Source organism: Aristolochia californica, unplaced genomic scaffold, assembly GCF_029961685.1.
Source record: "Aristolochia californica isolate CCGP_79_NKW_82.1479 unplaced genomic scaffold, dmAriCali1.0.hap1 SCAF_5, whole genome shotgun sequence".
Classification (NCBI taxonomy): Eukaryota; Viridiplantae; Streptophyta; class Magnoliopsida; order Piperales; family Aristolochiaceae; genus Aristolochia; species Aristolochia californica.
In genome coordinates, this window is record NW_027182214.1 from 799444 (window position 1) to 825311 (window position 25868).

At 37.0% G+C, this 25868-nt stretch overlaps 1 protein-coding gene across 1 annotated transcript; it reads left to right on the plus strand.

The window, feature by feature from the left end:
- The first annotated feature begins 1766 nt into the window (after positions 1-1766).
- On the plus strand, positions 1767-25868 carry LOC137966012 (uncharacterized). The gene is made up of 22 exons (XM_068812447.1): positions 1767-1832; positions 1941-2081; positions 2651-3510; positions 4499-4705; positions 6114-6172; positions 6491-6944; positions 14383-14580; positions 15978-16233; positions 17249-17471; positions 17554-17714; positions 17843-18427; positions 19693-19859; positions 20082-20298; positions 20396-20599; positions 20851-20967; positions 21358-21600; positions 21773-21959; positions 22830-23038; positions 23569-23720; positions 24057-24321; positions 24428-24726; positions 25253-25868. The coding sequence occupies exons 3-21, from the start codon at positions 2687-2689 to the stop codon at positions 24665-24667; spliced, it is 4968 nt and encodes a 1655-aa protein (XP_068668548.1). The 5' UTR covers positions 1767-1832; positions 1941-2081; positions 2651-2686; the 3' UTR covers positions 24668-24726; positions 25253-25868.

Here is a 25868-nt window from a genome sequence, read left to right on the forward strand (position 1 = left end):
AGCCCCTTCTGTACTCTGGTGAAGCTTGGAATCTTTAAGGCTTTCTTTTGATTATAGCAGTCTTCCTATGATTAGTTTACTTCTATTCATCCTACAGACTTTAGCTTTTGTTAAGTAAATTGCATTCAGGGAGATCAGTTGTCAACTGTTGAGAAGTAATCTTCTCATGTCTTCATTGGTTTAATGAAGGCAGTTGGTACATCACCAGATTCAAGCAGGTGTAAGGAAGACAAAAGGAGACTGGAGTACTTCGAACTTGATTGCAGTTTTCTGGGAGTAGGTGGGATTGCAGTTTTCTGTAAGGTTCATGTAAGCTTTGAACTTGATTATTTGGTGATTTTCACTTGGAAGGTTTAGCCCAGTCTTCGTAAGTGATTTTTATTGGATGTTATCAATTCATACGCTGGGTTGTTTCAAGAAAATCATCATTCTGTTCACTTTAGTTCTTTAGGTTACAAGCTAGATTTCAACAAATACTTACCACATCAAGAAAAAGAGCATTCATCTGTCTCTCATCAAGAACCAAGTTGGCGGACTCAGAAGCTGTGTTCCTTCCTCTTGCTGTTGCAACAACAATCTCTGTATCCAAATTCTGCAATTAAAGAATTGTCAGTTTAAAAAGCTTACAGGTCTGAAAAAAGCAAATAACAGAGATTGCTCCAAGGCAAGTTTTAGTTTTGAGTATATTTATCAGAGCTGCAAACTTCTCTAAGGTTTAAAACATAACTAAAAATTCAAGGAATCAATTCTACTTGAATCACTTGGCTGCCCTGGTTCTGCGGGCGGGGTTATTCATGATGGAAATAATCGCCTCTTATACTTCTTTGAGGGCCTTCTTGGTATCTCCGACTCCACTATAGATAACTCATTGGGTTGTTTCAAGGCCTCTTGGTCTTCCAGGACCGTGACTCCTCATCATTGAAGGAGATTCCAAAGTCGTCACCGATTAATGTGCCAAAAAAATTTGTCCCCCTTTGGTAGTATTGGGATGTTTATTTTGAAATTTGTAATATAACTTCCAATCTAAATTATACATAGATCTATACCCCCAGATCTGCCAATCACTTGGCAGACTTTCAAGCAAAATGGGGTTCTTTCCTCTGATGCCTTTTTGTGGAGGACGACCTGTCTTGCAAGGTTGTATTCTTTTCTCATTGAATAAAAATTTACATATTTTTATAAAAAAAATCAACTTAAATCAACATTTAGACAATCTTGAGTATCTACAAATTACTATCTGATCTCACTACTTGGGTTGTAACAAAGTTACCTCCCAATGGAACAAAAACAATATAATGATAATATTTGAGGCAAAAAGTAGGGTTGTCCGGGTCAATGCAAAATAAATAATTATATTAAAAATAAAATATTTAATTTTATTAAATTTTAAATTATTAACGTGTTATTTATTCTAATAATGGTGTATTTTTAAAAATTGTCCAAGTATTTTATTTTTTTCTCATATTTAGAAATTACCCGTAAAAATATTATACTTACACACAACTGATCCAATAAGAAAAACTATTTGGTACAAAACATGAGAAATAGTTATTTCAATTGTCCGATCACTTGGTACAAAACATGCAAAATAGTTATCTCAGCCGTTCGATCATGATTGGACGATTGAGATAACTATTGATTTTCATATTGGATTAGCCTTTGTGATCCGATGGTTGAAATAGTCATTGATCGGATCGACTGATTATAAAGTACCCTACATGGGACCCGTCTTAGGCCGTACAACTTCTTCCGCTCGATAGCAGCTCGTAGAAAGTAGAACCATTGCGTACTCGGAAAAAATACATCTCAAATATTTTTTCAAGTCAGCGCAGGTGAAAGATTTCTGTTGTTATGCCTCCAATCCCGTTCGTGTTCGTTAAACTGTAACATGACTTTACTCAATTTATTGTTTATTGTTGGTTATTCCAACACAATTTCAGCTGCATGACTGTCTGATCCTCTGCATTACGGGTTGTTGATTGATATTGCTTTCGGCTAATTCGCTGTCTTGGAGTTCAGTTTCTCTGCTATGAGAGTTGGGCAGTGTCAAGGATAAACACCATCATTATCCTTTAGCTTCGGTATGAACTTTCGACAGAATTTGTGTGCTTAAGCTCTGAATTTAGCTTCAGTTGCATAAAATATTATTACTTTCCTGTTTTTTTTTTTCCTCCCATTTCCATTTATGTTTAATTTAGAAATAATTGGAATTAAGACTATTGGTCGAGTGGTTATACCTCCATTTTGTGAACTTGTTACTTTTGTACCTAGAAGCTCAAGTGAAGTTTTTTAGTCGTCGAGGACTTTGTCTGCGTTGTTGAAGAAGGTAAAAAGGAACGTTAGAGAAGTGATTTCTTCACTATCTTTTGTCAATTTCCATCTTTCTACCTCTTCAGGATACATATTGCAATTTTTATGTTATTTTTCTATTATAAAGTTTGGATATGAGTTTTTTTTTTTCATGTATATGTTTTCCTTCTTAGATTTGCATCAGGGTCTTGCAGTTTTTTTTTTTTCTCATGGTTATAGTTTGTTGCATAAAATAGCTTGGTTTTGTGGAACTTAACAATCTGAGCACTGTTCATACATTTGCTTAGCTTAATGTAGCCTTTGTGTGACGAACTGATTTTAACTATTGGTTGTTTTTCAGTTTTGCTCAAAGGTTCTTCCTTTTATTGGGTAAGGAATGGGGCGGCGTAAAGCCCGCCCACACAGATCTGGAGGGATTACACCCGCGCTAAATGTCAATGAAGATATCCATACTGGGGCAAATTTTGAGAATTCAGAAAACTCTGAACTAAATCATAAAGACAATGGAGATGAAGTTTCCAAGTCTAGAAAAGATTATTTTGTGGAGGTTGAGTTCAGTTACACTGCTGGTGATGAACATTTTGACATTGCAGAAGTTATTCTTACCAATATCAGACTTGGAGATGATTTTTCAGATTACCAACATATAGAGAATTTATTCAAAACTTCTGAAGTGTCTCTTCGTTTTCGGCTATCTTCAATAGATGAAAATTTTTTCAGACTAGGACACTGGCCTGTCATACCAGTGTCAGATATATTTCTGGAATTTTTCTTCTTAGAAACTGGTCAGCTGGAGGGTAAAAGGGTAAAAATAATCTGTTCAGGCAGTTTTGATGGTCCGGATGAAGGTGTTTCAAGCCTTGCACACTTGGTTAATCTTAAATTTTTTATGCTGAGGCCAGTTCCAGAGATTTCACTAGCAGGGAATGGTCCATCTATCCGTATGAGAGTAGAGATACTTAAAAGTGCTTTTGAGGCTTGTGAGTCACTGTTGGAAACCACTAGAAAGCCATGGAAAAAGAGTATGATGGATGTCATGGCCTGGCTTCGACCAGAAGTTACAACTCAGGAATCTAAGTATGGGTTTGGTCAAGTGGAGACAGAGGGACTTAGGCAGCATTCTGAAACAGCTCCGAGTAGTTTGAAGGAAGACGTGAGGTTTGATGTGGCTCAATTTTATGAAGCTATAAGACCATCCAAGTGAGTTTCAGATATCTATTTCAGTTTATTGTATTTTCTTTTTCTATTCTTGATTAATTTATTGATATGTTCTGGAATTAGCAAATTATGGGGTTATCTGTTTTCTTTTTTGAGCAAAATTTGTTACAATTGGTTCTGAAAAAGTGAACAACCTGGACAGCTGAATAGCATGTGAACACCTCTATATCCTACTTGTGTAATGCAGGAAGTGCCACATAGGTGCTAAGGTTGTAACTGTTGACGCCATCATGCATTACATATAACTTACAATGGGAAGTGAAATACCACCCCTCATGAATGAATATTCCTCTTCCTTTAAGCATGAGAAGTGGATTTCATTTTTCCTCTGATCTACTTTCTGCCCAACGTCTTGTTTATGCTGGCATTTGAGAGTGTATTGCTAAAAGACAGTGAATTTAATTAACCTAAATACCTATATCTTGTGGGGACTATTAATAATATTTCTGTATCAGTTTATGCCTTGGGATTTCTTCATAAGGACCAATGTATGGTAGGTAGGAGTGTGACTAATCTAGGTCATAATCAAGTAGCACAGCTCATATAAAGCATAAGGGTCAATAAAAAATAGTGTTTTCCCACAAAAAAGGAAGAAAATAAGGTACACACTGTTAGCTAGTTAAATTGTTTTTCTTGAACCATAATTTTTCCGTCAAACGGGTTTTGGATGTCATTTCTCATAATTAGCTTTATTGGCATTTTGTGTTAGCTGCTGATGATCACACAGTCTTAATTAGATAACACATAGACCTGCATGGACATTTCATCATAGATTTCTCTTTGCAGTCATATTAGTAGAATCAAACTCGAATATTCTTTGCTGTCAGAGCTTATATTAAGCAACTTTTCAAATTCATCCTGGCACTAAAATCTAGTGTTAGTATTTTGCTGAAAAGAATACTTCATCTAAGCTGATCAGAGTCAAGTTTGTGATTCTCGTTTTATCTTATTAGTTTACATTTGGCTGCAGAACCGAGCCAATGCTGGAAAATGAACTTGCAGACTTGCTTCCACAGCTTAGACCATATCAGCGACGTGCAGCTTATTGGATGGTTCAACAAGAGAAAAGGGGTCCTCAATACTTGTGTGAAAAGGATCAAAATCTGTTTTTGCGTCCTCTTTCTGTACCAGTACATCTTCTTGAACACCCTTCGCCAATGTTCTACAATCCATTTAGGCAAGTTTTCAGAAACGATTCCCTTTTATTTTTAATTTGTTCGCTTAGGTTGTTGTAATGATGAAGTTGAAGATTTGAGTTGATCAATGACCATTTGTTGGATTCACACTCCTTAAATCACAAATCACCTTGTTGATTTCTTGGCCAGTGTGGAGTGTCATTACATGTTAGATGCCACCCCAAGGGTATTTCCTTTATTCTTAAGCTTATGTAAGAGTAGTTTAGGAAGTTGGGTGTGTATGGGATGTGGAGGGAATAACTTCATGGGTAGTGTAGTCATCAGGTATCAATTAGGTTTGATCTTAGGGGTGTGATTATCTATTTAATGAGAATTTCATGGTTGAGTAGGGCAGCCAAGAAAAGCCCTAAGTCCTCTCTCTGTTTGTACTCTTGCAAAAGCTCAAGCATGAGCTCCAGCCAGCTTATCATCTGTTTGTTTCTTCGAGCAGCCCTTATTTCTATTATCTAGCATTCTCTTTCCTCTTCTTCTCATATTTGAGACATAAGAAGCTTTGTAACATTATATAGTGGGCAAGTCTTAAGCAATTAACTTTTTTTTTCTTTTTGTATCTCTCTCTCCTTGGGGAGTTCCTTATAGTTTCTAATGGAATTTCTCTCTCCTTACTTGTCTTAAGAAAAGAAAAAAACTAGGTTGTAGTAGCAGGTCCTGTACTTATGTGTATGACTTTCTATGCAAACTGTGAATAACATGGTAGCATGAATTAGTTGTTGTAATATAAAGCTTATTGTTCAAGTGTTGGGCATTACAAGAGACAACTGGGGAGTCGCTATGCTGTATTGATTGTGGCATTAGAAGCTTAATAATCATGATTGGTTAATTTTAAAGTGCACTGTGTTTACTGTTTTTATGATGTCTCCTTGCCTAATAAAGTCTGGTTCCTTAAATTACTGAGGGTGTTAGTAAGTTGGCTATTGTCGGAAGAGTGTGGGGCACAAGTCCAGGTTTAATTTTACTTCTAACATGTGAATTATGTCTGGAATGTGACCATGGTCACACCTAACAGGAAGGGACCACAGTCCTTTTTTTCAATGCTGAAAGGACCAGAATCTGCCTTTCACTTTGGGATCTGGACTTGGACATGGTGTGGCAGTGGTCCATGAATGGATGATATGGCCTGGATGTTCAAAAAATGACAGATAGCATTAGTATGCCATGCAGACACAATTGCCTACTTGTATGTTTTGTTGGAAATATTGAGTTTTTGTTATTACTAACAAAATTAGGCATTTGTTCTTGCTGGATAAATATTTGAGTTTCCTTTTGTTGAAAATTGTGAGATGTACACTCTCTTTGAAATATCTAGTCACTGAAGGTTCCATTGTCTTGCTGGCTACTTGGCTAACTTGCTTCACTTTCTGATTCTCTTCCTGGTTTATTGAATTTCAGTGGAAACATTTTAATGCATCCAGAGTCCTCATCATATATATCCGGTGGGATTCTTGCTGGTAAGAAACTATTGGTTGATCTCTCTAATTAAGATTCTTATCATTTGAATAAAAAGGAACTCCTTTTTAAACTCCATACACGAGGCACAATACAAGTACAATCATTTGTCTAGATTCTTTTTCTTCTTAATAAAAGCTACTTGAACCATTTAAGATGGATAAATGAAAGTTGTGCAATTATTCTTGAGTTATTCCGGGTTGAAAGTCATCCAAACCTTATTACTGTAGCAATTAATCATGGATGACTTGAACTCTTCATTCCAGTGGCTTTGAAGAAAGTATATGCTACCTTTAATTGGATTTTGTTGATTACTACAGATGAGATGGGTCTAGGGAAAACAGTTGAGCTTCTTGCTTGCATCTTTGCACACCGTAGGTCATCCTCCGAATTTGCAATTCATTCTGATGGTCAGACCAAAGATTCTGGGAAAAACAAACCCACTATGAAAAGATTGAAGCGAGAACGTGTGGAGTGCATCTGTGGGGCCACTACTGAAAGCCCCAAATACAAAGGGATATGGGTTCAATGTGATCTTTGTGATGCTTGGCAACATGGAGATTGTGTTGGTTTCTCCATTGAAGGAAAACGTTCAAAGTCTGAACTACGCTCCAGAAGAAAAAATCACACTGATATAGTAGTGATGGATGGAATTCATATTTGCTCTCCATGCTCTGAGTTAATCCAAGTTACTGGGTCCAAAATCACTACTACAGCAACTCTTATTGTTTGCCCTGCTCCTATATTGTCACAGTGGCATGCTGAAATCCTCCGGTATGTTTTTTTTCTTTGCACCGTTGCATTTACTTTGAGCTTAATAGGGTTATCTTGTATAAATTATTGTGAATTGGACTTGTTCAAATCAGTTTACAATCTGGAGCCTCTGAAAGGATCAATCTGAAGGAGAATAAAATATAGTGAAGAGCAGGAATAATAAAAGAGTGTAATGGGGTTGTAGATTTTTCTACACTGCTTGTCTTTTACATTATTTCAATAAAACCTATCATCATCATCATAGTTGTCCCAACTATGTTGAGGTCGGCTACACGAGTCCTCCTCCAATCTGCTCTAGCATTATCTACCTGCTTTACAAGGTTGGCCTTTCAAGTCTTTCCTGACCATCCATCCATGCTTGTTTCATCTTTAGTGTGTTTTTGGCTGACATGTTACGTTCATAAAACCATCAACATATAGAAAACGATACATGAGTGATCTTATGCAAGGGGACAGTGAAGTTTATATTTCTGGCTTAATTTCCTTCAAATCAGCAAAGAGGCCTAATTATTTTAATAAGGATGATTTTGTAATTTTTGGATTTTCTATCCTCTGATAGAATTTTCATCATTCTCAAAAAGCATATATCCTCTGATAGTACAGCGGTGTTCTTTTGACCTTTTGAATTGTTGGGCTAATGCTGGTTCTAACTCAGCTCTGGTTGGCTTGGCGAGGTACTGCATTCCTTAGCTAAACCTCATCTAACATGGGTGCAGTCAGAATTGCTCAAAAGTAGAATCTAACCTCATCAAGTTTGCATAACACAAACAGAACCCACGTTGTCACTGACGTAAGAATGAATCTGTCCTGTTTCCTGTATGTTGCTCCTGTATATTGTCGAGAGTTATGAGAAGGAGTGCAAAATTGTAAGTTACTCTACTATTTCATAAAGGGTCACATACTTAAGGGTAAATTAGTCGTCTTGCTTAATGTGCTGGATTAACAGTATTTTGTTGAAGGTTATTAGAGTATTTTTTATTGTAATCTGATAATTAGAGAGAGGGGTTGAGTTTTTCACCTTAATCGCATCTATTAGTATCCGGTGACAACACTCATTCTCTTCTTCTAAATCTGGAATCTTCATATATTTTGCCTTATTTCTTCTTTTCATCTATTAACTTCTTTTCTCTTATCTTGCCTTATTCGGAACTTTCCAGCAATATCTCATTATTTGGGAAGACTTCCCTCCTTTGTAAATTGCTCTGTTGAGCTTTTGTCTTAATAAAAATCAGCATCATTTAAAAAAAAAAAAAACTTCTTTTCTCTTCATGTCTATGTCAAGAAAAAGAATGGGGTACCAACTCAATCTTTATAAACTAGCTGGGTCATTGAGCCGAAGAGGTGCCAGGGTTGGGTTTAATTGGTTCAATTGCAGAAATCAGCAGTTGAATTGGTGATGGCATCAATTGTGTTGTCAAAAATAAAAAAATAAAAAATGGAAAAGGAGAAAGAATTCCTCCATGGGCCTGTTTAGAGTCTAGACACTCACTTTTTGCATGGCAGGAAGGTTCCATACAGGGGTGGGGAGGGTGGCCCTTCCCTTGTTGTAAATGCAAGGGGGAGAGGGGGGAGGGGTGGTAGGTACACCTTCCCCTCCTTGATTTCCGCATGTGGGGAAGGATTACACCCCTTCCCCTCGCGTGCCAAGAGTAGGGGAGGGATGGGAGTATTAAAGTTAAGTCAGGATCCATCTCAAATGACATGTAGGGGGCCTTTTCCCAGTTAATAACCACAAAGTTTCTCTTGACATTAACTTATGTGGATAATTCTTGTGATCACTCCCCCACGTCCTAGACTAAACAAATGGAGCATGGACTTGAGATGTGGACAACATAAACATGCTATAGATAAAAGAGAGCATAAACTAGGCACAATAGAATAGGCGCTTGACTCTAATGCTATGTTGAATTTGAGCCTTGGTCCATCCAAAATTATTAGCTGAAGTTAGGAAATGTCTTCCCAACTAATAAACCCAGCTTTTTTCCTTACTTTTTATCTTGCATGGGAATATTTCCCACTAACGTGGGTGAAGTCTTCACTCCCCTTCCATCTTTGTTTTAAAAGATTTTTTTTGGTCCCTTAGGCATAATTTTAAAGGTGGGGCGAATAGGTTTATGTACACAAAAATCAGAGTTCAAAATCTTTTGCTTAACTTAGTCCTTGAGGACTTTCCCAATAAAAGAAAAAGCCACCTTAAACTTTTTGAACAAGTAAACAAGCACACAATTTAACAACCACAATAAAACTCAATCATTTTTATAATGATTCATTGCTGAAACTCTTGCTGCCAATCCACTCCCAGGGTGTTTTCAGACCTTAAGAGTTAAATATACTTTATGAGAAGCCCGACACCACTTATAACTAAAAGGCTACAAAAACCAGTTTACAGCAAATGCCATTAAGGGCTTTACAACAACATTGGTGGGCTACACAAGCCTAGAAACTAAGGGTATGCATCCCTTACAGCAACACCCGGTCACAGAGGCTGAACACAATGGTCTACAATAGCTTTGGCTACAAAAGCTAATATGCCACAAAGGCCACAATAGCTTAGGCTACAGAAGCCTAGCACCAATTGGATACACATCCCATTACAATAATCACTATCTTGGCCACAAAGGCCTTACAAAAGATTTGAGTATAAAGGCTGCAACTTTGCTTACACAATGCCCACCCTATGCAAATGGGAAGGTTTACTTGCTTTTACTATCAATCTTACTAAATGCCTCTTTATAGGCTAATACAACAATGAAGCATACAATAAAATACACCCCAATCCTATGTACCCTTCAATTATGATAGTAGCTCATGGGAATTGCAAATTTAATTAATTTAAAATTTAAGATAATTTTTTTCACACCCAAACAATGATTTGATAATTTTTTTCACACCCAAACAATGATTTGAAAATAAAGCTATTTCGTAATAGAACTATAACTAGGGCAAATTTTTGTTAAGTTCTGAAGCCTAATTAACACCTTACCCTTTGGCGTGCTCCACGATATATTGATTGCTGTGTCATTAAGGGTAGTTTGGGGATTTCATACTTGTAATCCGGTTGCCCTAATTTTCTCTTTATATATGGGGGTGCTGTTGTTAGGGTTTTATCACCTTACGATCATCATCACCGAGAAGAAGTTGGAGTGACAGCCCGAGAGAGGTTAGAGAAAACACCTGTAAGTGTGTGTGATCTCTCTTGTAAACTATTTCATCTTCATAGTGGATTATTACAACGGTGGAAGACAGGATGTAGTCTCACCTTGAGGCGAACCTGTATAAACCTTGTTGTGTGTTTTTTCGTGTTTGCTTTTTTCCTTCTTCCGCGATTATTATTATTGCTCTCGTTAGTTTGGAATTCGGGCGTCTAATTCCTAACAATTTTGACCGAACCAGATAACCCTATCCGAACCCAACCTGAGTTATAGATGGGCTATTTGTGGGTTTATTCACTTGACTTGATCAATAAATGGTTCGGGTTCAGGTTTGACACTAGGACTCGATGGTCCTGGTTTAATTGATCAAAATATAAAAAATTCGACCAAAATAGTTTGTTTCAATATATTTAAACTAGACCAAAGACTATGTTCTTTAGTTGTTAATAAAAAAAAAACTTATTTTCCAGTAAAATTCTTGTATATTTATATCCTTTAATTTTAAATAATTACATGTATTTCCTCATATTTTTATGTATTTTTTATTTTTTTAAATATCTTAGTAGGTTAACCTGAACCCAGATGGATTGGGTATGGGTCTATGGTTTAGACCTTTTTTGGGTCAACCGGTTTAATAAATGGGTTGGGTTCGAAACCCGTTTATTAAACAAGTCGGGTTCAAAACCTGTTTAATAAACAGGTCGAGTTCGAAATCTGTTTAATAAACAGGTTGGGTTCCAACAACCTGTTTAGCAACAAGTTTAAGTTGACCCGATCTGGACAAATCCAAACCTGATACATTGCCACCCCTAACTATAACTAGTTATTAGAAAATCAGATGGCTCAAGTTTAGAAGGAAATTATCAAGTAAAATAAAAGATTTGTGCCCATCTCTTGTGCCTTTCTCATCTTGGCTACCTTAGCCAGCACAGTTCTTTCAAGAGAAGTCCTAGCACCTGGACTAGCCATGACCAATGGTTCCATTGCCATTGTCATGGGTCTTTGTTGGATTGAGCTTGATTCCATCCCAAAATAATTAGTTAATTTGGAGACTTATTGCTCAACCTTATAAGCCATTAACTTTTCTTTAAATTTCTCAATGTAGGATTTTTTCCTACTCAATACTTCCCCTCATATTCAGGCTTACACATAATAGGCATAGGACATGAGCACAAATTCCAATCTCATGGAGCCCATAATATACGAATAAGCTAGGGAGCCCAAATTGAACATTGAGCTACACATATATCCTGCTTTGATACCATTGTTGGATAGAGCCTGGTTCCATCGCAAAATGATTAGCGACTTTGGAGACTTATTGCTCAACCTTATATCCCATTAAATTTTTTAAACATTTTTCAATGTGAGACTTTTTTTCACTCAACAAAGAGTTCTGTTGTACTTAGGTTTCACAAATGCCGGTCAGTCAAGTATTGAATCTGAAAATTCAATCTCAGGGATGATTTTCTAAATACTAATTAATAATTTGAAAACCAAATGATACAAGTTCAGTGTGGATTCAACCAAGCAAAAACAAGGGTTTAAACTTAAGAACTCCGGTGTACTTAGTTTTTGAAATATAACTCAATTAGACAACAGATCTGAAAATAAATGCTGAGAGAAGCCTGCTGGACACTTGCTAATGATTTAAAAGTAAAAAAGTAACAATTCCAGCATATCTAAGACAATAAAAGATCTAAAAATAAAATGCTTGTGTACTTAGCTTTTTTAAAAAATAGGGATAAATTGAGCTTTGTAAATTTGATCTCCGTCAAAAGTATGAGAGTACTTTGGATAGTTACTCCTGGCTGTGCCTAAGCTTCTTGGTTGAAATAAGGCAGAAAATTTCATAAATAATAGGGATCTAATGTTCTAAGATTGAACTATTAGGTTTTGAATGGATCTTTTGTTCTTTTATAAATTCTGCTAAATCTTTCATAAAAAAATCACAAATAAATACTTGAAATTCTTGGTTTGAGTTGTTAAACTAGGTCACCTCTAAAATTTGAATACCTAGCTTGGTCAGATCGAGGCTCGAATATCTTCTGAAATTTTTTTGGGTCATATCATTCGAATAATCCTATATCATTCAAACAATTTTCTTCCTCATTGACTTCTGCTTGAAATATCATTAAAATGATTTTGCTTCTTCATGCTTTTTGCCCAAATTTTCATTCGAATGATATGTATATCATTTGTACGTTTTGATTTTTTCTGCACTACTGCTTTTTCTGTAACTTCTATCATTTGAATGCTCTGAGTTGCTGAGGCATAAGTATGATTAGAAAATCTGTCCAAACTTCACTCATATCACATGGTTAGTTATTAATGTTTATTATCATTAAAACTTGGAGGAAAGAGAATCTTGAGACCAACATCCTCCCCACAAGATTGAGGGAAGGCTGGGGGTATTTGCTTGCCTTGACACTGTGTGGTGGAGGTAGGGGTAGGGTAGATTCCACTTGTTGCAACTTTAAATCTGCATTAGCATTAAATCGGTTGGGGTCAAGTTTTGGGTAACCCTACTTTGTCCTTGCGTAAACATATAACGTGGTCGGATTTCAACCGTCTCCTGATCCTACAGAAACACTCATTGTCCCTGTGAAGCTTGCTCTTTTCCACTTGTTTTATTATACCCTAAAAAAATCACTATTAATTCCACTTCTTTTCTTCATGTTGACATTTTATAAATTACCAGTCTATAATACTAATTTTCTATCCTAGGGAAAAACCTCTTTCCTAAAATATCCTCACCTACTTTTTTCTTTCTTATTTTGTTTTTTTCTCCCATTTTTTTTAAGGGTAAAGGGTATAAGAGTAATTCATTAGCTTTGGGCAAAATTCAACTCTTTGTAAATACCCTTTGTTAAGGAATATTCCCACATGGATTAGTGTGTACAAAAATCTTGAGTTTATTAGTTGGGGAAGAGGTTTCCTAAGTTGGCTAGTCATTTTGGGATAGGGCCTTGGACCCAATTTAACATGGTATCAGAACCAGGTTCTCATATGTGGGCCTGGACCTAAAAGCTATATACTTGTAGAGCCACAAAAGAGGGCCTACACCTAAACTATCCACTTGTAGAGCCACAAAAGAGGGCCCACACCTAAAACGGCCTACTCCTAAAATTATCCACTTGTAGAGCCACAAAAGAGGGTCTACACGAGAGGGGGAGTGTTAAGGAATAGTCCCACATGGATTAGTGAGTACCAAAATCTTGAGTTTATTAGTTGGGAAAGAGGTTTCCTAAGTTGGCTAGTCATTTTGGGATGGGCCTTGGACCCAACTTAACACCCTTCATCTTTTCTTTCTTTTTTTTTTCCCTGTAAAGTTAACAGTAGAATAGTAATTCAACAACTTAGGGCAAAAATCTATGTTTCTTAGATACTATCATTTCTTTCCTGTTTTATTTTTTAAAACTATTAGTATTATACAAAGTGTGTGGGTATCTTGAAAACTAAATGTATGCATAGCCTACTGGGTTGTGTTGGTTTTTTGGAGCTAACGTTGTGCTAAACCAACCTTGTTTGGGTTTTCTAGGCTTAACCCCATCCCCACCCTGTGGAGTAATGAGAAATTCATTCCTGCTTCATTCGAGTTGGACTGGAGTTTCTTGTTGAACCTACCCTCATCCGTAGTTCAGCTAAACTGTTCTGGTTCACACTGTTCGACAATCAGCCAGGTTGGCTGGTGTTTGCCCCTCCCCTAGGTTATCCTAATTTCTGACCCTGTGTAAGGGATAGAGGCACTCATCGGTTCAACCGGTTGGTTGGTCCACATCTTATAGCACTTCTGACTGCACAAATCAAATTCTTTGTTATTTATTCTGCTTGTTGTTGGTCCTAGACTACAAGATATGAACCTTGCTTGTACTTCTTGACTCAGGTAAACTTGCATCCAAATGTTTAAATAAAATGGTGATCAACCTTGAGGCATGTATTCCTATCATGATTTACCAACATTAAAGATCTTTTATGTTAAAGAGCACTAGTGGGTGGCAAGGAGCACTAGTCACAACTGTGGGCCAGTTACGGAAGCATGATATAAAACTACAAAGAATATTTGCTGCCTAAACTATTAGTTTGATGTCTTCTTAACTTAATTCTGTTTGGCATGGTTGAATATCTATCTTCTTGTAGCTGAAGTGAAATTTCTGTACGCTTTGAGCCAACTTTCAGCAATCTCTCTTCTTCCTGAAGAAATATCGTGTTAATTTTAATTGATCTCGCCTTTTATGACTTTTAAGGCAACCAATTTTGAGATTCTGACTTTGACCATTCTTTGTTAGCCATACAAGGCCAGGTTCCCTCAGAATTTGTGTTTATGAAGGTGTAAAGAACCAACCTTCAGCAGCTTCAAGAATGGGCATGGAAGAACTAGCAAGTTCTGACATTGTTTTAACGACCTATGATGTATTAAGAGAAGACCTGTCACATGATTGTGATAGATATGAGGGAGACCGCCGGTTCATGAGATTTCAGAAAAGGTTAGTCAACTAGATCCATCTGGTTATGGTGCATTACATTTCATATATTGTCCTAATTTACTTTTGTCATTTTGACGAGGTACTTCTAGTCACATGGTAAGTCGACCATTAATGGATGCCTTATGCTTTATGATGAACCTTGAGCTGCTTTAATCTGGTGAGATAGGTAGAATCAAGGGCTGAAGAAAAATGGGATATGTCTGATTCCATAGATACTCTGGATCTGATCTAGAGGCTGAGATTTAACATGTCACTCTTAACTCTTGAAGAAGACAGTATTGCTTCTTTTACTTTATGGTAGATAGTCATTTTCCCAAAATCAGTCACTTCGCTGTCCTACATAACTTTTGGTTGCTATGAACCATGGGGAGAAGGACATTGCACCTCATTCAATCTCTTGGCTGTCAAAATAATTTCTCAGAGCTGAAATGCCATGGTAGATCATTAAGCTGGATTCACCATCTGAACTTTACTGGTTTTCTCGCATTGACCTTTAATATTGACAGCTGCAGGTCTTACTAGTATGTTTTCAGTGGGGCCTAATAAGTGCACACTTACCCAAAAATCATTGTGAGAAACAGTAATGCATCTACCAGGAAATCATTCTGAAGTTGCGACACAATTCCTCTTTAATTCGATGTCTGTGTAGCAGAGATTTCTCTATGTTATAAAAAAATAAAAAAATGACTGACTGTCAAGCATTTAGGAAATTTATTTCCATTTTAGCACTTAAGTAATCAGCCCTGTCAAAACTTTATTCCTGGTATTTTCTTGCTTTCTGTTGAAATAAAATCATCACCGTTTAAAAAAAAAAGGACTTTATTCCATTTGCCCACACTACCCTCAATTTGGCCTTCACCAAGGTTAATTCTGTTGCTCTGGACAAACAGACTTCTGCTTCCTATTTTTATATTTCTTGATGGTGAAAAAAAAAACTTGACCATAGGAATTCTTCCTATCTTTTTTAGTAGTTGATGATGAATGGAAAGAATCTAGGAGAGAGGAAGAAGGAAAGACGAGTAAGGGGGAAGAGGGACTGAAAGCTAGAGTCAAATCTGACTTTGTGATGTTATCAAGATAATCAAGTTCAGACCCTCTGTCATCTATTTATGACTAAAACATAAGTTTTCCTGACTTTAAACATAATAAAAAGGGTAAGAACTGAAAGATAATAACAACTTAAGTAACCTAATACCATAGGCTGGGCACGAGCTTTATCACAAGAATGCTCTTATCTTCAAACAATTTTAATCATTGAGCTGTATATCTCTGAATAGAAAGTGTTTTCCAATATATCTCTAAGACAAATATAATTATTTGTTGACAAACACTCCGAGCAAATTTTCTGAAACTAGTTGCATGTAATGTGGACTAATAAGCTTCTCCTACCTGTGTAGGTATCCAGTTGTTCCTACTCCTCTTACAAGATTATTTTGGTGGAGGATTTGTTTGGACGAAGCTCAAATGGTGGAGAGTAATGTAGCTGCTGCAACAGAAATGGCTCTGCGCTTAAGTGCTCAACATCGTTGGTGTATTACAGGGACACCTGTACAACGGAGACTTGATGACTTGTATGGGCTTTTAAAATTCCTTAACGCCATCCCATTCAATGTCCATAGGTGGTGGGAGGAAGTTATCAGAGATCCATATGAGGTAGGGGATACTTCTGCTTCCATCCAAAGTTTTAGTAAGTTCACTTCTGCTTCCTTCCTATTAATAATGACTCCATGCTTCTTGTTGATTTAGCTTGTTCATAGTGGCATGGATGGAGCCTTTGCTTAATCGCTCCTTGGGGGTGTAACAATGCAAAATCTTGGGTTTAAGTGTCACATGTGTCTGGAGTAGTCTTTATATGTGCACAACCGACTTTAACAGAAAATAAAAAAGTAGAGTGTGTGCATTAAAAGCTATTATTATGCCATAGAAAAAGGGCAGTCCACCTTCCCTTCCCTTCTAAGCAGAGGGAGAAAGACAGGAGAAATTCTTCCAGCATGTTAGAAGAAAAAAAAAAGAAAGGAAAAGAGAACAGGGACATGGCCCTCCCCCCTCAAGCTCAGTCATCTCCTGCACAGGAGAAAACAATCAGGGGCAGGGGGAGCCCATGTGGAAAGGGGGGGATGGAGAGAGAGGGCCTCACCGTGCCCCCTTCGCCTCTCATGCCTTTGTTTCATTCTTCCCTCACTCCGGTGCAGAGAAGAAAAGGGGATGGCGGTAGTTCCTCTTATCCCCCTTCTTATGCATGGAAATGGGAGGAAGGGAAGCAGGAGAGGGCTGCCCTGCCCAGTTGTGTGTGTGTGTGTGTGTGTTATTTTTTGCAGGCAGGGACTTTGTACCTCTTGGACAGGGGGAGTGCCTGCCATGCCCCATTTTTTTTTTTTTTTGCTGCAGCATGTTGCCTGCACTGGGAGAGATGGGCCCACCTCCATCTTCTTTCCTGGCACCTGGCCTAGGAAGGGAGGGAAGTGGACATGGGCACTACCTTTGAAGATCATTTGTTCTAGAAAAGTTAAAATAAGAAAACAGTTAACCCCTTATTCCATGATGTTATACTTAGAATGTTCCTCATGGAATTTGACCATATTTGGAAATATGACTCTAAGATGGTCATAATTGGAAATTATCCCTTTCCTGTAACAAGTCCTTACTCTTTGTTAACCATCCTTTGTAGAGAGGAGACATGGGTGCGGTACAGTTTACACACAACCTTTTCAAGCAAATTATGTGGCGTTCATCCAAAGTTTATGTCTCAGATGAATTAAAATTGCCCCTTCAGGAGGAGTGGGTTACATGGCTCACTTTCTCACAAATTGAGGCACATTTTTATCAGAGACAACATGAAACTTGTGTCACATGTGCACATAAAATTCTTGATAGTGTGAAAGACGGCAAATGTAAGAGCTGCTATTTCCCTGGAATTTTTGTATTTGAGTTGCGATAACAAGTTATGTGATTTCAATGGTTGAACTCTTCCAGGTATTGATGCTTCATCTGATCAATTCCTTGACCATCAAGAGGCTGCAAAGCTTCTAAACTCTCTCTTAAAGCTTCGCCAAGCCTGTTGCCATCCTCAAGTTGGGAGTTCTGGCTTGAGGTCCTTGCAGCACTCTCCCATGACAATGGAGGAGATCTTAGATGTAAGGTTCAATTCCTGAACTTGTTTATTCTCAATATTGAATGTCTCCACCAATATATAAATATATACATATGCTTTTATTTATTGAATTATTTCACTTGTTTCTTGATTCTAAATATTTCCTGTTAGGTTCTGATCAATAAAGCGAAGACAGAAGGAGAGGAAGCTCTCAGGAAGGTAGTGGTTGCACTGAATGGTTTAGCTGCAATAGCTGCTATTGAACAGGATTTTCTGCGTGCTGTATCAATTTATAGAGAAGCATTGATATTGGCAGAAGAGCACCGTGAAGATTTTCGATTGGACCCTTTGTTGAATCTTCATGTTCATTTTAATTTGGCTGAGTTACTCCCAGCGGCCTCACAACAACACCCTTCAATTGAAAGCCAGTTGGCTCATGACCTTGAGGAACAGGGAGGGTTTCATGACAATGCAGCCAAGAGGCAGAAAGTAACCAAGGATAGCAGTTTTGTCCAGTCAAGTGATAAGCAGTTGGTGCATGACGAGAAATTCTATAATTGTACTACAAATCCTTCATGGACTGATAGAGATGGGGACAAAGGTATGCTGTGTGATGTTCAGTTCCAAGTACCACATAGATCCTTTAGTGATGGTTGTTTGAGAAAGGCTTGTGAAAATATTAAACAGAAGTACTTATCTGTGTTCATTTCCAAGCTATCCTTGGCCCAAGAAGAGTTTAAAACTGCTTATGAGCAGGTATGTTTCATAGTATGTATCTTATTTATGATGAGTAATGAGGAACTTTTTTTCTTTTGAAATATCTACTGCAGTTACTTTTATATTTATATGAAGGTAGTTCACATTAACATCTTATACTGATCCTATAAATTGGTCCATTGTAGCATGTCTGTGTTTGGTTCTATAAATTGGTCCATTGTGGCATGTCTGTGTTTGGCCTTGTGTAGTGCTCTATGTTGCTAATTTTGACTTTTCTTTATGTGGAGAGTCTTATATTTCCCAAATCTAGTAAAGACTTGTCCAAGATAATTTGCATTATTGGACTATTATAATGTTGTAGCGTTATCTCTTTGCTCTTAGTCAATATATAGTGTAATAGATGAAAATGGATGATTGAGACTGACCCTGCCCTAATCTTATTAAGTTTTGCAAATAGAAGGTTGTGCCCTTGACCCTGTAATGTTCATGGAACATCTAGGGTTCAAAGGCCAAGAACTAATGTTTTTGTGAAAGTAAGAGAGAGCAAGGTCAAATAGAGAAGAAGGATAAAACAAAGAAGAATATACAGAAGTGCTGCAATGTGTGGCACACTGTTCGAGGTGAGAAGTCAATCTCCCTCTTTATTAAATAGGTCACCTAAATTAAAAATATGTACAATGTCAGAAATGCCTCTCTAGACTAAACTACTTATTATCTCCTAGAATATAAAGTTATGAATCTGAAAATTGAGCCTAACATCTACCATGACTAGAAAAATACGCTCTTAGTCTTAGAGGGAAAGCACAAGTATCAAAAATGACCAAAATATCCTTGACACTCACAACTTTAACTGTTAAAATACAAGCCCAGGGGTATTTTTGGTCATTTACCATATTTCAACATTAATTTTTTCTCTTATAGTATGGTTATTAGATAGGGAATGTCTTATTTTATTTCTAGTTAAATTTTCATTCAATTTAGACATGTATTTTCGGAGATATGTAATTTTGAGTATTGAGGGGCATTTTTGTCCTTTAGTAAATTTTCACTTAAACCCTGATTATAAAGAAGATGGAGGGGCCTTTCTGGCTCGGATTCCAAGGCAGCAAAGTTGCTCCTCTTCCGGAACTCTTTTTCCTCTTCTATTTTCTTCCCAAATCACAACTTTAACAATTTTCCTGTAAAAGAAAATGGTGTCCTTTTGTAAATCAAGTTTTTTTAGTTCTATTTACAAAACTTCCAAATGCACCTTCATCTTTGCAACTTACCAGTTGTTTTTGTCTTCTCTTTCTTTTTCGTTAAAGGTGTCTGATGGACTTGCTGAGTACAAAAGTGAGAAAGTGGCATGGTGGTTTCAAGCTCTTGATCTTATCGAACAGAACAATGACTCCTTAAATGAGTTTATAAGAAAGATTGATGAGGCTGTTTCTGGAGGTGCAAATGGTTCCAGATCTTCAAGAATTTCTTCAAAGTTAGTGACTTTTCTAGTTTATTGAACTTTGCTATATATGTTGTGCATAATGTTGACTTATCCTATTTGTGAAGGTCCTTTTTTTCAAAAAAATGATACTGACTAGTTGGCTATGATCTCATCAAAGAGATAACATTCCCATAACATACTTGTTACTGCGGTGTTTATAGTTCTTTAGATACTTTCGTGTGACCTGATACTATATTGACATCCGAACTCCAGATTCCGAACTATGACGGGTCTCAAATATCTTATCCAGACTTGCCTGGATCAATTAGAAACATCTAGACAACTTTTACTTGAAAGCCTTATGGAGATTGACCAAACAATGGGAGACCCAAGAGAAGAAGACATAGAACGTGTGAGAAACTGCCAAAATTGCAAAGCCAATAGCAATGGGCCTACATGTGTTATTTGTGAATTGACCGAGTTGTTTCAGGTCAGATTACTTCATGGCTTCAATTATATGTGAGAGAATCGGTAAAAAGGAAAAAAGAATGTTTTGTTGTTACTATGGGTTTACTTTTCTTTCTTAGGTATATCAATCGAGGCTCTTTCGTTTTACAAAAGGAGAGCATGGAGGGATGCTTGCATCTTCTGAAGTAGTTGACATCCAACGGAATAAAACTTTAAGAAATCGTTTCTTTGTCACTTTATCCCACTCCAAGAAAAACCCTGTTGCCTCTGAGATAGATTATGAAGAAAATAGAAGGAAGCGGGAAGTCAGAACAAATATAATGGTAGATTCTTATCTCATCCATGTTCCTCTTGATGTCATCTCTGGAAGCCAGCCATGTCATTGTTCACTTCTGTTGTTTTAGTTTTATATTATTTCTTTTGTTGCCAATAATCTCTTACAGTTTATGCTTCTGACATACTAATCTTGTGTCTCTTGTAAATGAAACCTGCACAGTATGCATGTTAGTGTAGACTGGCAAGTCCAATCTTTAGTTCTCTTTGAACATGATTGTTTTAACTTTATTGTCAACAGGAAACAAGATCTCCATCGGAGTTGGAAATCATCCTTGGTGTTATAAGAAGTTACTCAAAAACAATGCTGGGAAGAGACTCTATGTCATCTGCTAAGAAGCAGCAACTCCTGTTTGAGGTACAGGTTATCCAGTAGTTATCTTGCATTGAATCCTTTATTGCCTCAGATTGTTTATATATATTCTTGGGGATCACTGTTCTGTCACGTATGTGATGTTGATAGAACATTCACAAAGAAAAAGTGCAGTTCATAATTCATTCTCTTGCCATTTAGTTTAAAAGTAGTATTTGCCTAGTTTTCTTTATGACTAACAAAGTTTTTTGTCCTTTTTTATTGTTTAGAATTCCATTACAACTCTTTACTTCAGGCTATTGTTTAATTTTCTTGTTACTACTGTTCCTTCACAGTTCGTTGATGTTCATTTTTTATTTTTCATTTTCACTTTTTCAAATTTGCGTGTTTGTTAACTTCCTCTGGAGACTTATTTATGGTTAATTCACTTCTAAGGCCATGCGGAAAGAGATTGCCCAAGCAAGTCGATTGTTAACAGCACAGTCTCAAATATTGCATGCTTATGATGAGATTAAGATGGCAACTTCACGGCTGAGACTAAGGAAGAGTGACTGTGATGATGATGCACTAACTATAAGCTCAGAAGAATTAGTAGCGACCAATATACAAAATTCCAATGAAAAATTCCTTTCGTTGTCCTTGCTTTCTAGTACTAAAGGAAAACTTCGTTATTTGAAGGTAAACAAATTTATTTGTGCTTTATTTTTCTCAGAGAGTTACTTTCTTATTTGTTAATGCACTTAGTTCTAGTTTGAGGACCATCTCTTTTAGTATGTCAATTTTTTTGGGACTATAATTTTACTTTTAATATGGTTTGACTGTGTTTTACTAATTTTATCTTTTCATGTAGGGATTGGTATTATCTGAGCAGAAGGCCCAAGTAGGTCACCCTATTACTTCTGATATGGCAGCTTGTTCTCTTGATAAAATGGATGAAGGTGCCAGTAGATTCGAAGGTGAGGGCTGCCCAGTTTGTCAAGAAAAACTCAGCAAGCAGAAGATGGTGTTTCAGTGTGGTCATTTTACATGCTTCAAATGTAGGTTGGGATCTTTAATTCAATTATTTCAGTGAAGTTCTGATATAATGTCCATATATATTTTTTTTTGAAAAGAAAATGTCAACATTTTTAAAATGGTTAAACAGGGACAAGTGAGTGGTTTTTACAATATAACCTCTCACAAAATCCCATGAAGCTGTTAGAGCATCATTTTCCTCACACTCTACAGAATTTGTAGGAGTTTGAGATTAAGAAGAAAGGAGAAGAGGAGAGAGAAAGAGGGAAGAAGAGAGAGATGAAAGGGCGTGTGAGTTCAGCTCTCGTTGGGGGAAAGATCAACCTCCTTTATTATATATTTACTTAAGTGATAAAACACCACAGTTAAAAAAATGCCCTTCTATACTGAAACTACCATGACTCCCTAAATACATCTCAAAATAAAATGAAAATTGAAGCATATAATTCCAATACGATGACTAGCATACTGCTATCCTAAGAGGGATATATGACAAAAGTGAAACAATCAAACTATCCTTTACATATATTTCAACATAATGGTTGGAAGATAAGATGCCTTAACTTTTGACTTACATGGACAAGGATTACCTATTTTACTGAGTGTAAATATCTCTTCAAATTTAGACATCACTTGTAAAAGCAACTGTAGCCATACAATTTCTCAATTTAAATTTCTTGGCACAGACCCAGTCTTCCATGTTAAAAATTGAATCACTATTGGCTCTGAAGGCACTTAGATTCACTTAACTTTCTGGTATTTTTGAACTTCAAATCTTGCCTCTCAGATTCAGGAACACTGCTCTATAACTGCTATTGGGCCGTATATTACTGAAAATATGTGCTTGATATCACTTTGTTGGCATCAGTTACTGAATACTCAACGATTGACAGGTTTAGTTGCAATGGCAGAGCGGACTTTTGCTCATGGAAAAGAAAAATGGATAATGTGCCCAACCTGTCGACAACGTACCGAGTATGGAAACATTGGTTATGTCGATGACAGACAAAGCAAGGCTTGTGATTCCGTGATGCCGAATGTGTTACAAGGTGCTGGTGTATCTGACATTTCTCTCCATGTGGAGGGTTCTTATGGTACAAAGGTTAGGTGGAGCACTTTCTTCTTCAAGAATATTGCCCTACATGTGAGATTAACCAGTGGACAGGTTTTAGGATGTAACTTGTACAAACTCAAAGGATCACATTGTCATACCCCATGAACATAAAGAGAATCAAAGGATGATAACTTCCGCTGCTGTGTTATTATTCAGTATAAGTTACCCTTTTTTAATTCATTTAATTGAAAAGCTACCTCAAAGATACTCATCGACATGTGACTTGGACATTTAGTTCAATGGTTACATAGAGTGTTTCTAGTGTGAGGTCTTGGGTTCAAGTCTAGCAAGGAGTAAGGAAGTCTCTGCGTGTGTAATCAACATTCAAGCATAAAAAAGAAACCATAGGGATCCTAAAATTAATCCTCAGGCTCTTCTTTTTTAATTTATCAATGAAATTCTTTCCTTGTTCATTTCATAAAAAGAAATTCTTTCCTTATTAAAAAATAATTTTGTCAATGTAATTCTTGCCATATAATTAAAAAAAAACCGCTAACGTAAATGTTTGTGTGGTGAAGATTGAAGCAATCACAAGGAGAATCCTGTGGATCCGATCTACAGATCCAGAAGCCAAAGTTATTGTTTTCTCCAGTTGGAATGATGTTCTGGATGTGCTGGAACATGCTTTTGATGCTAATAAGATAACCTATATCCGAATGAAGGGAGGCAGGTAAAAGATTGGTTTTCCTAGTTCTTATTTTGATTTGCTTTTATAGGCTCTTTCTTTATGCTTGCTCAGGAAAAAAATCTTAGTTTGTTGGGACAGAGACTCAGATTAGTGATCCATATGGTCGAATATCTATTTTCAACAAGGAATGACATTTTTAAAAATCATAATGATCTTGCTAAAGTTTTTAATTATTACCAGCATAAATTTGAACTTTGAGCTCTGATTTGTCCTTGTTTGTCTTCATTTAGTCAAAGTGGAAATCTTGGTGGGGCTTGACCTGAAACACTTTTTAATCCGTGACAGAATGACTAATACTCGTTGACTATGAAACCTCAGGAAGTCACATGCTGCGCTCACTCGCTTCAAAGGACAAGAAACGTTTGCCGGAAGTATTGGGGAAAGATGTGTGGAGCAGACTGAGTCAAGATTTGTGCAGGTTCTATTGCTACTTGTCCAGCATGGAGCCAATGGGCTTAATCTCTTAGAAGCACAACATGTAGTGCTTGTAGAGCCACTGCTAAATCCAGCTGCTGAAGCACAAGCCATAAACCGGGTTCATAGAATTGGACAGGAAAAGAACACTTTTGTCCATAGATTTATTGTAAGTTATATGTCTCTTCAACTTCTATCAATCATAGACCTACTTTGAGAGCCAGAAAAATATAGGTTCATGTTTAACTGTTGTTCTCTTTCCTTATTGGTTGCAGGTAAAGGATACAGTTGAGGAAAGTATTTACAAATTGAACAGAAGTAGAACAGCGAAACCAATTATTAGTGGGAACACTAAGAACAAAGATCAGCTAGCTCTTACTCTGAAAGATGTGGAATCACTATTTTCTCCTGCTGTTCAGCTGAAATATGATGGAGAGCCACCTGGGCCTAGACCATCTGCTTCTGTTGCTGCAGCTTTAGCGGCTGAGAAGAGGTTGAGGGAACAACTTGCTTGATGTTTGAGAGAACCACAGACAGGCACCTTATCTTGATTGGCTGACATCATAAAAGATAGGTGATTCCTCTGCGCACCCTTCATGAATTTATGTTAAGTTACACATGCATGTCGTAGTACATCTACATGTACAAGTTCTTGTTCTCATTCAATTATAAAGGCCCAGATCAAGGTTTGGTATACTTTCCCTGTTCTGGTCTAATCCAGTTGGATATCTGTCTACTGTTTGAGGGCACAGTTTTGCAGTTCTGCTATTATATATGGAGGTGTATGCCCCTGCTTCTCCTACTACCTGGATTTTAATTCAAGAGCAGTAATTGTCTGACCAGAGAGTACGAAATTTTTAGATCCACTCTCTTCTAATGTTTGGATATAATCATATTGTCTTCTACAGAGACTTCTTTCTCCCATAAACTATTTGGTTATAAAATCCTTACCTCATTTGTGGCTTGGTCATTCAAAATGTAGCATATCCTCTTGTTCGTAATTTTTTATAAGATACTGTAGATGTGGGCATCTTGTTCTCAAGTCTTGTTTGACAAGTTGTTAAACTCTCTTGTGCTGTCTAAACTTCTTTCCATGACAGATGCTGGATTGAGCTCTAGACATCTTGGATCAACTAGTGGAGACCTTCTACCCTACAACCTCGGTTTCTAACCAATCAACTTGTGCAAGAGGCTTGTTTGCCAGAAGATTTGATGGTAAACCTATGAATGTCAGATCGAGGAACCAACATCTTGGATCATCTCTTTTCTCCAAATCAAAGAACAGCTCATCTCCTCATGCAGGAAAAATGGTAACTAACCCATCCATGTAACGTTCTAAGGCTGATTTAACATGGAAAGAACGACATTCACACTCCCAGGCTTGCAAATGTGGGTGTAATAGTTGGAGTAGAACAAAATCATGTACAGGGCTAGCAGGGGAAGACGCTATGGAGAGGAACGGCTCTGTAGAATATTTACAACGAGAAGAAGATTGTTTTGTACTTATCTACTGTCTGTGAACAAAACCAGGCCACAACTTTCATGAATGTAACTCCATTATTTGGACAAACTGCAGCGCACATTAGGGGTGGCCAAATTTGATCTGATATGCAGATTTCATTTGCAGTTGATCAAAATTTGGGCTTGGATTTGACACTAGAAACTCCTGAATTGGTTTGATTTAATATATTTGTTAATTAAATAGTGTCACATGGA

What these genes read in the sequence shown, in the direction of transcription:
- LOC137966012 (XM_068812447.1), top strand. Translation starts at nt 2,687, where the DNA reads ATGGGGCGGCGTAAAGCCCGCCCACACAGATCTGGAGGGATTACACCC. An exon ending in AAGTCAGAACAAATATAATG is followed by an intron (nt 20,600 to 20,850) that starts GTAGATTCTTAT and finishes TATTGTCAACAG; the next exon opens with GAAACAAGATCTCCATCGGA. An exon ending in CTTTTGTCCATAGATTTATT is followed by an intron (nt 24,322 to 24,427) that starts GTAAGTTATATG and finishes TATTGGTTGCAG; the next exon opens with GTAAAGGATACAGTTGAGGA.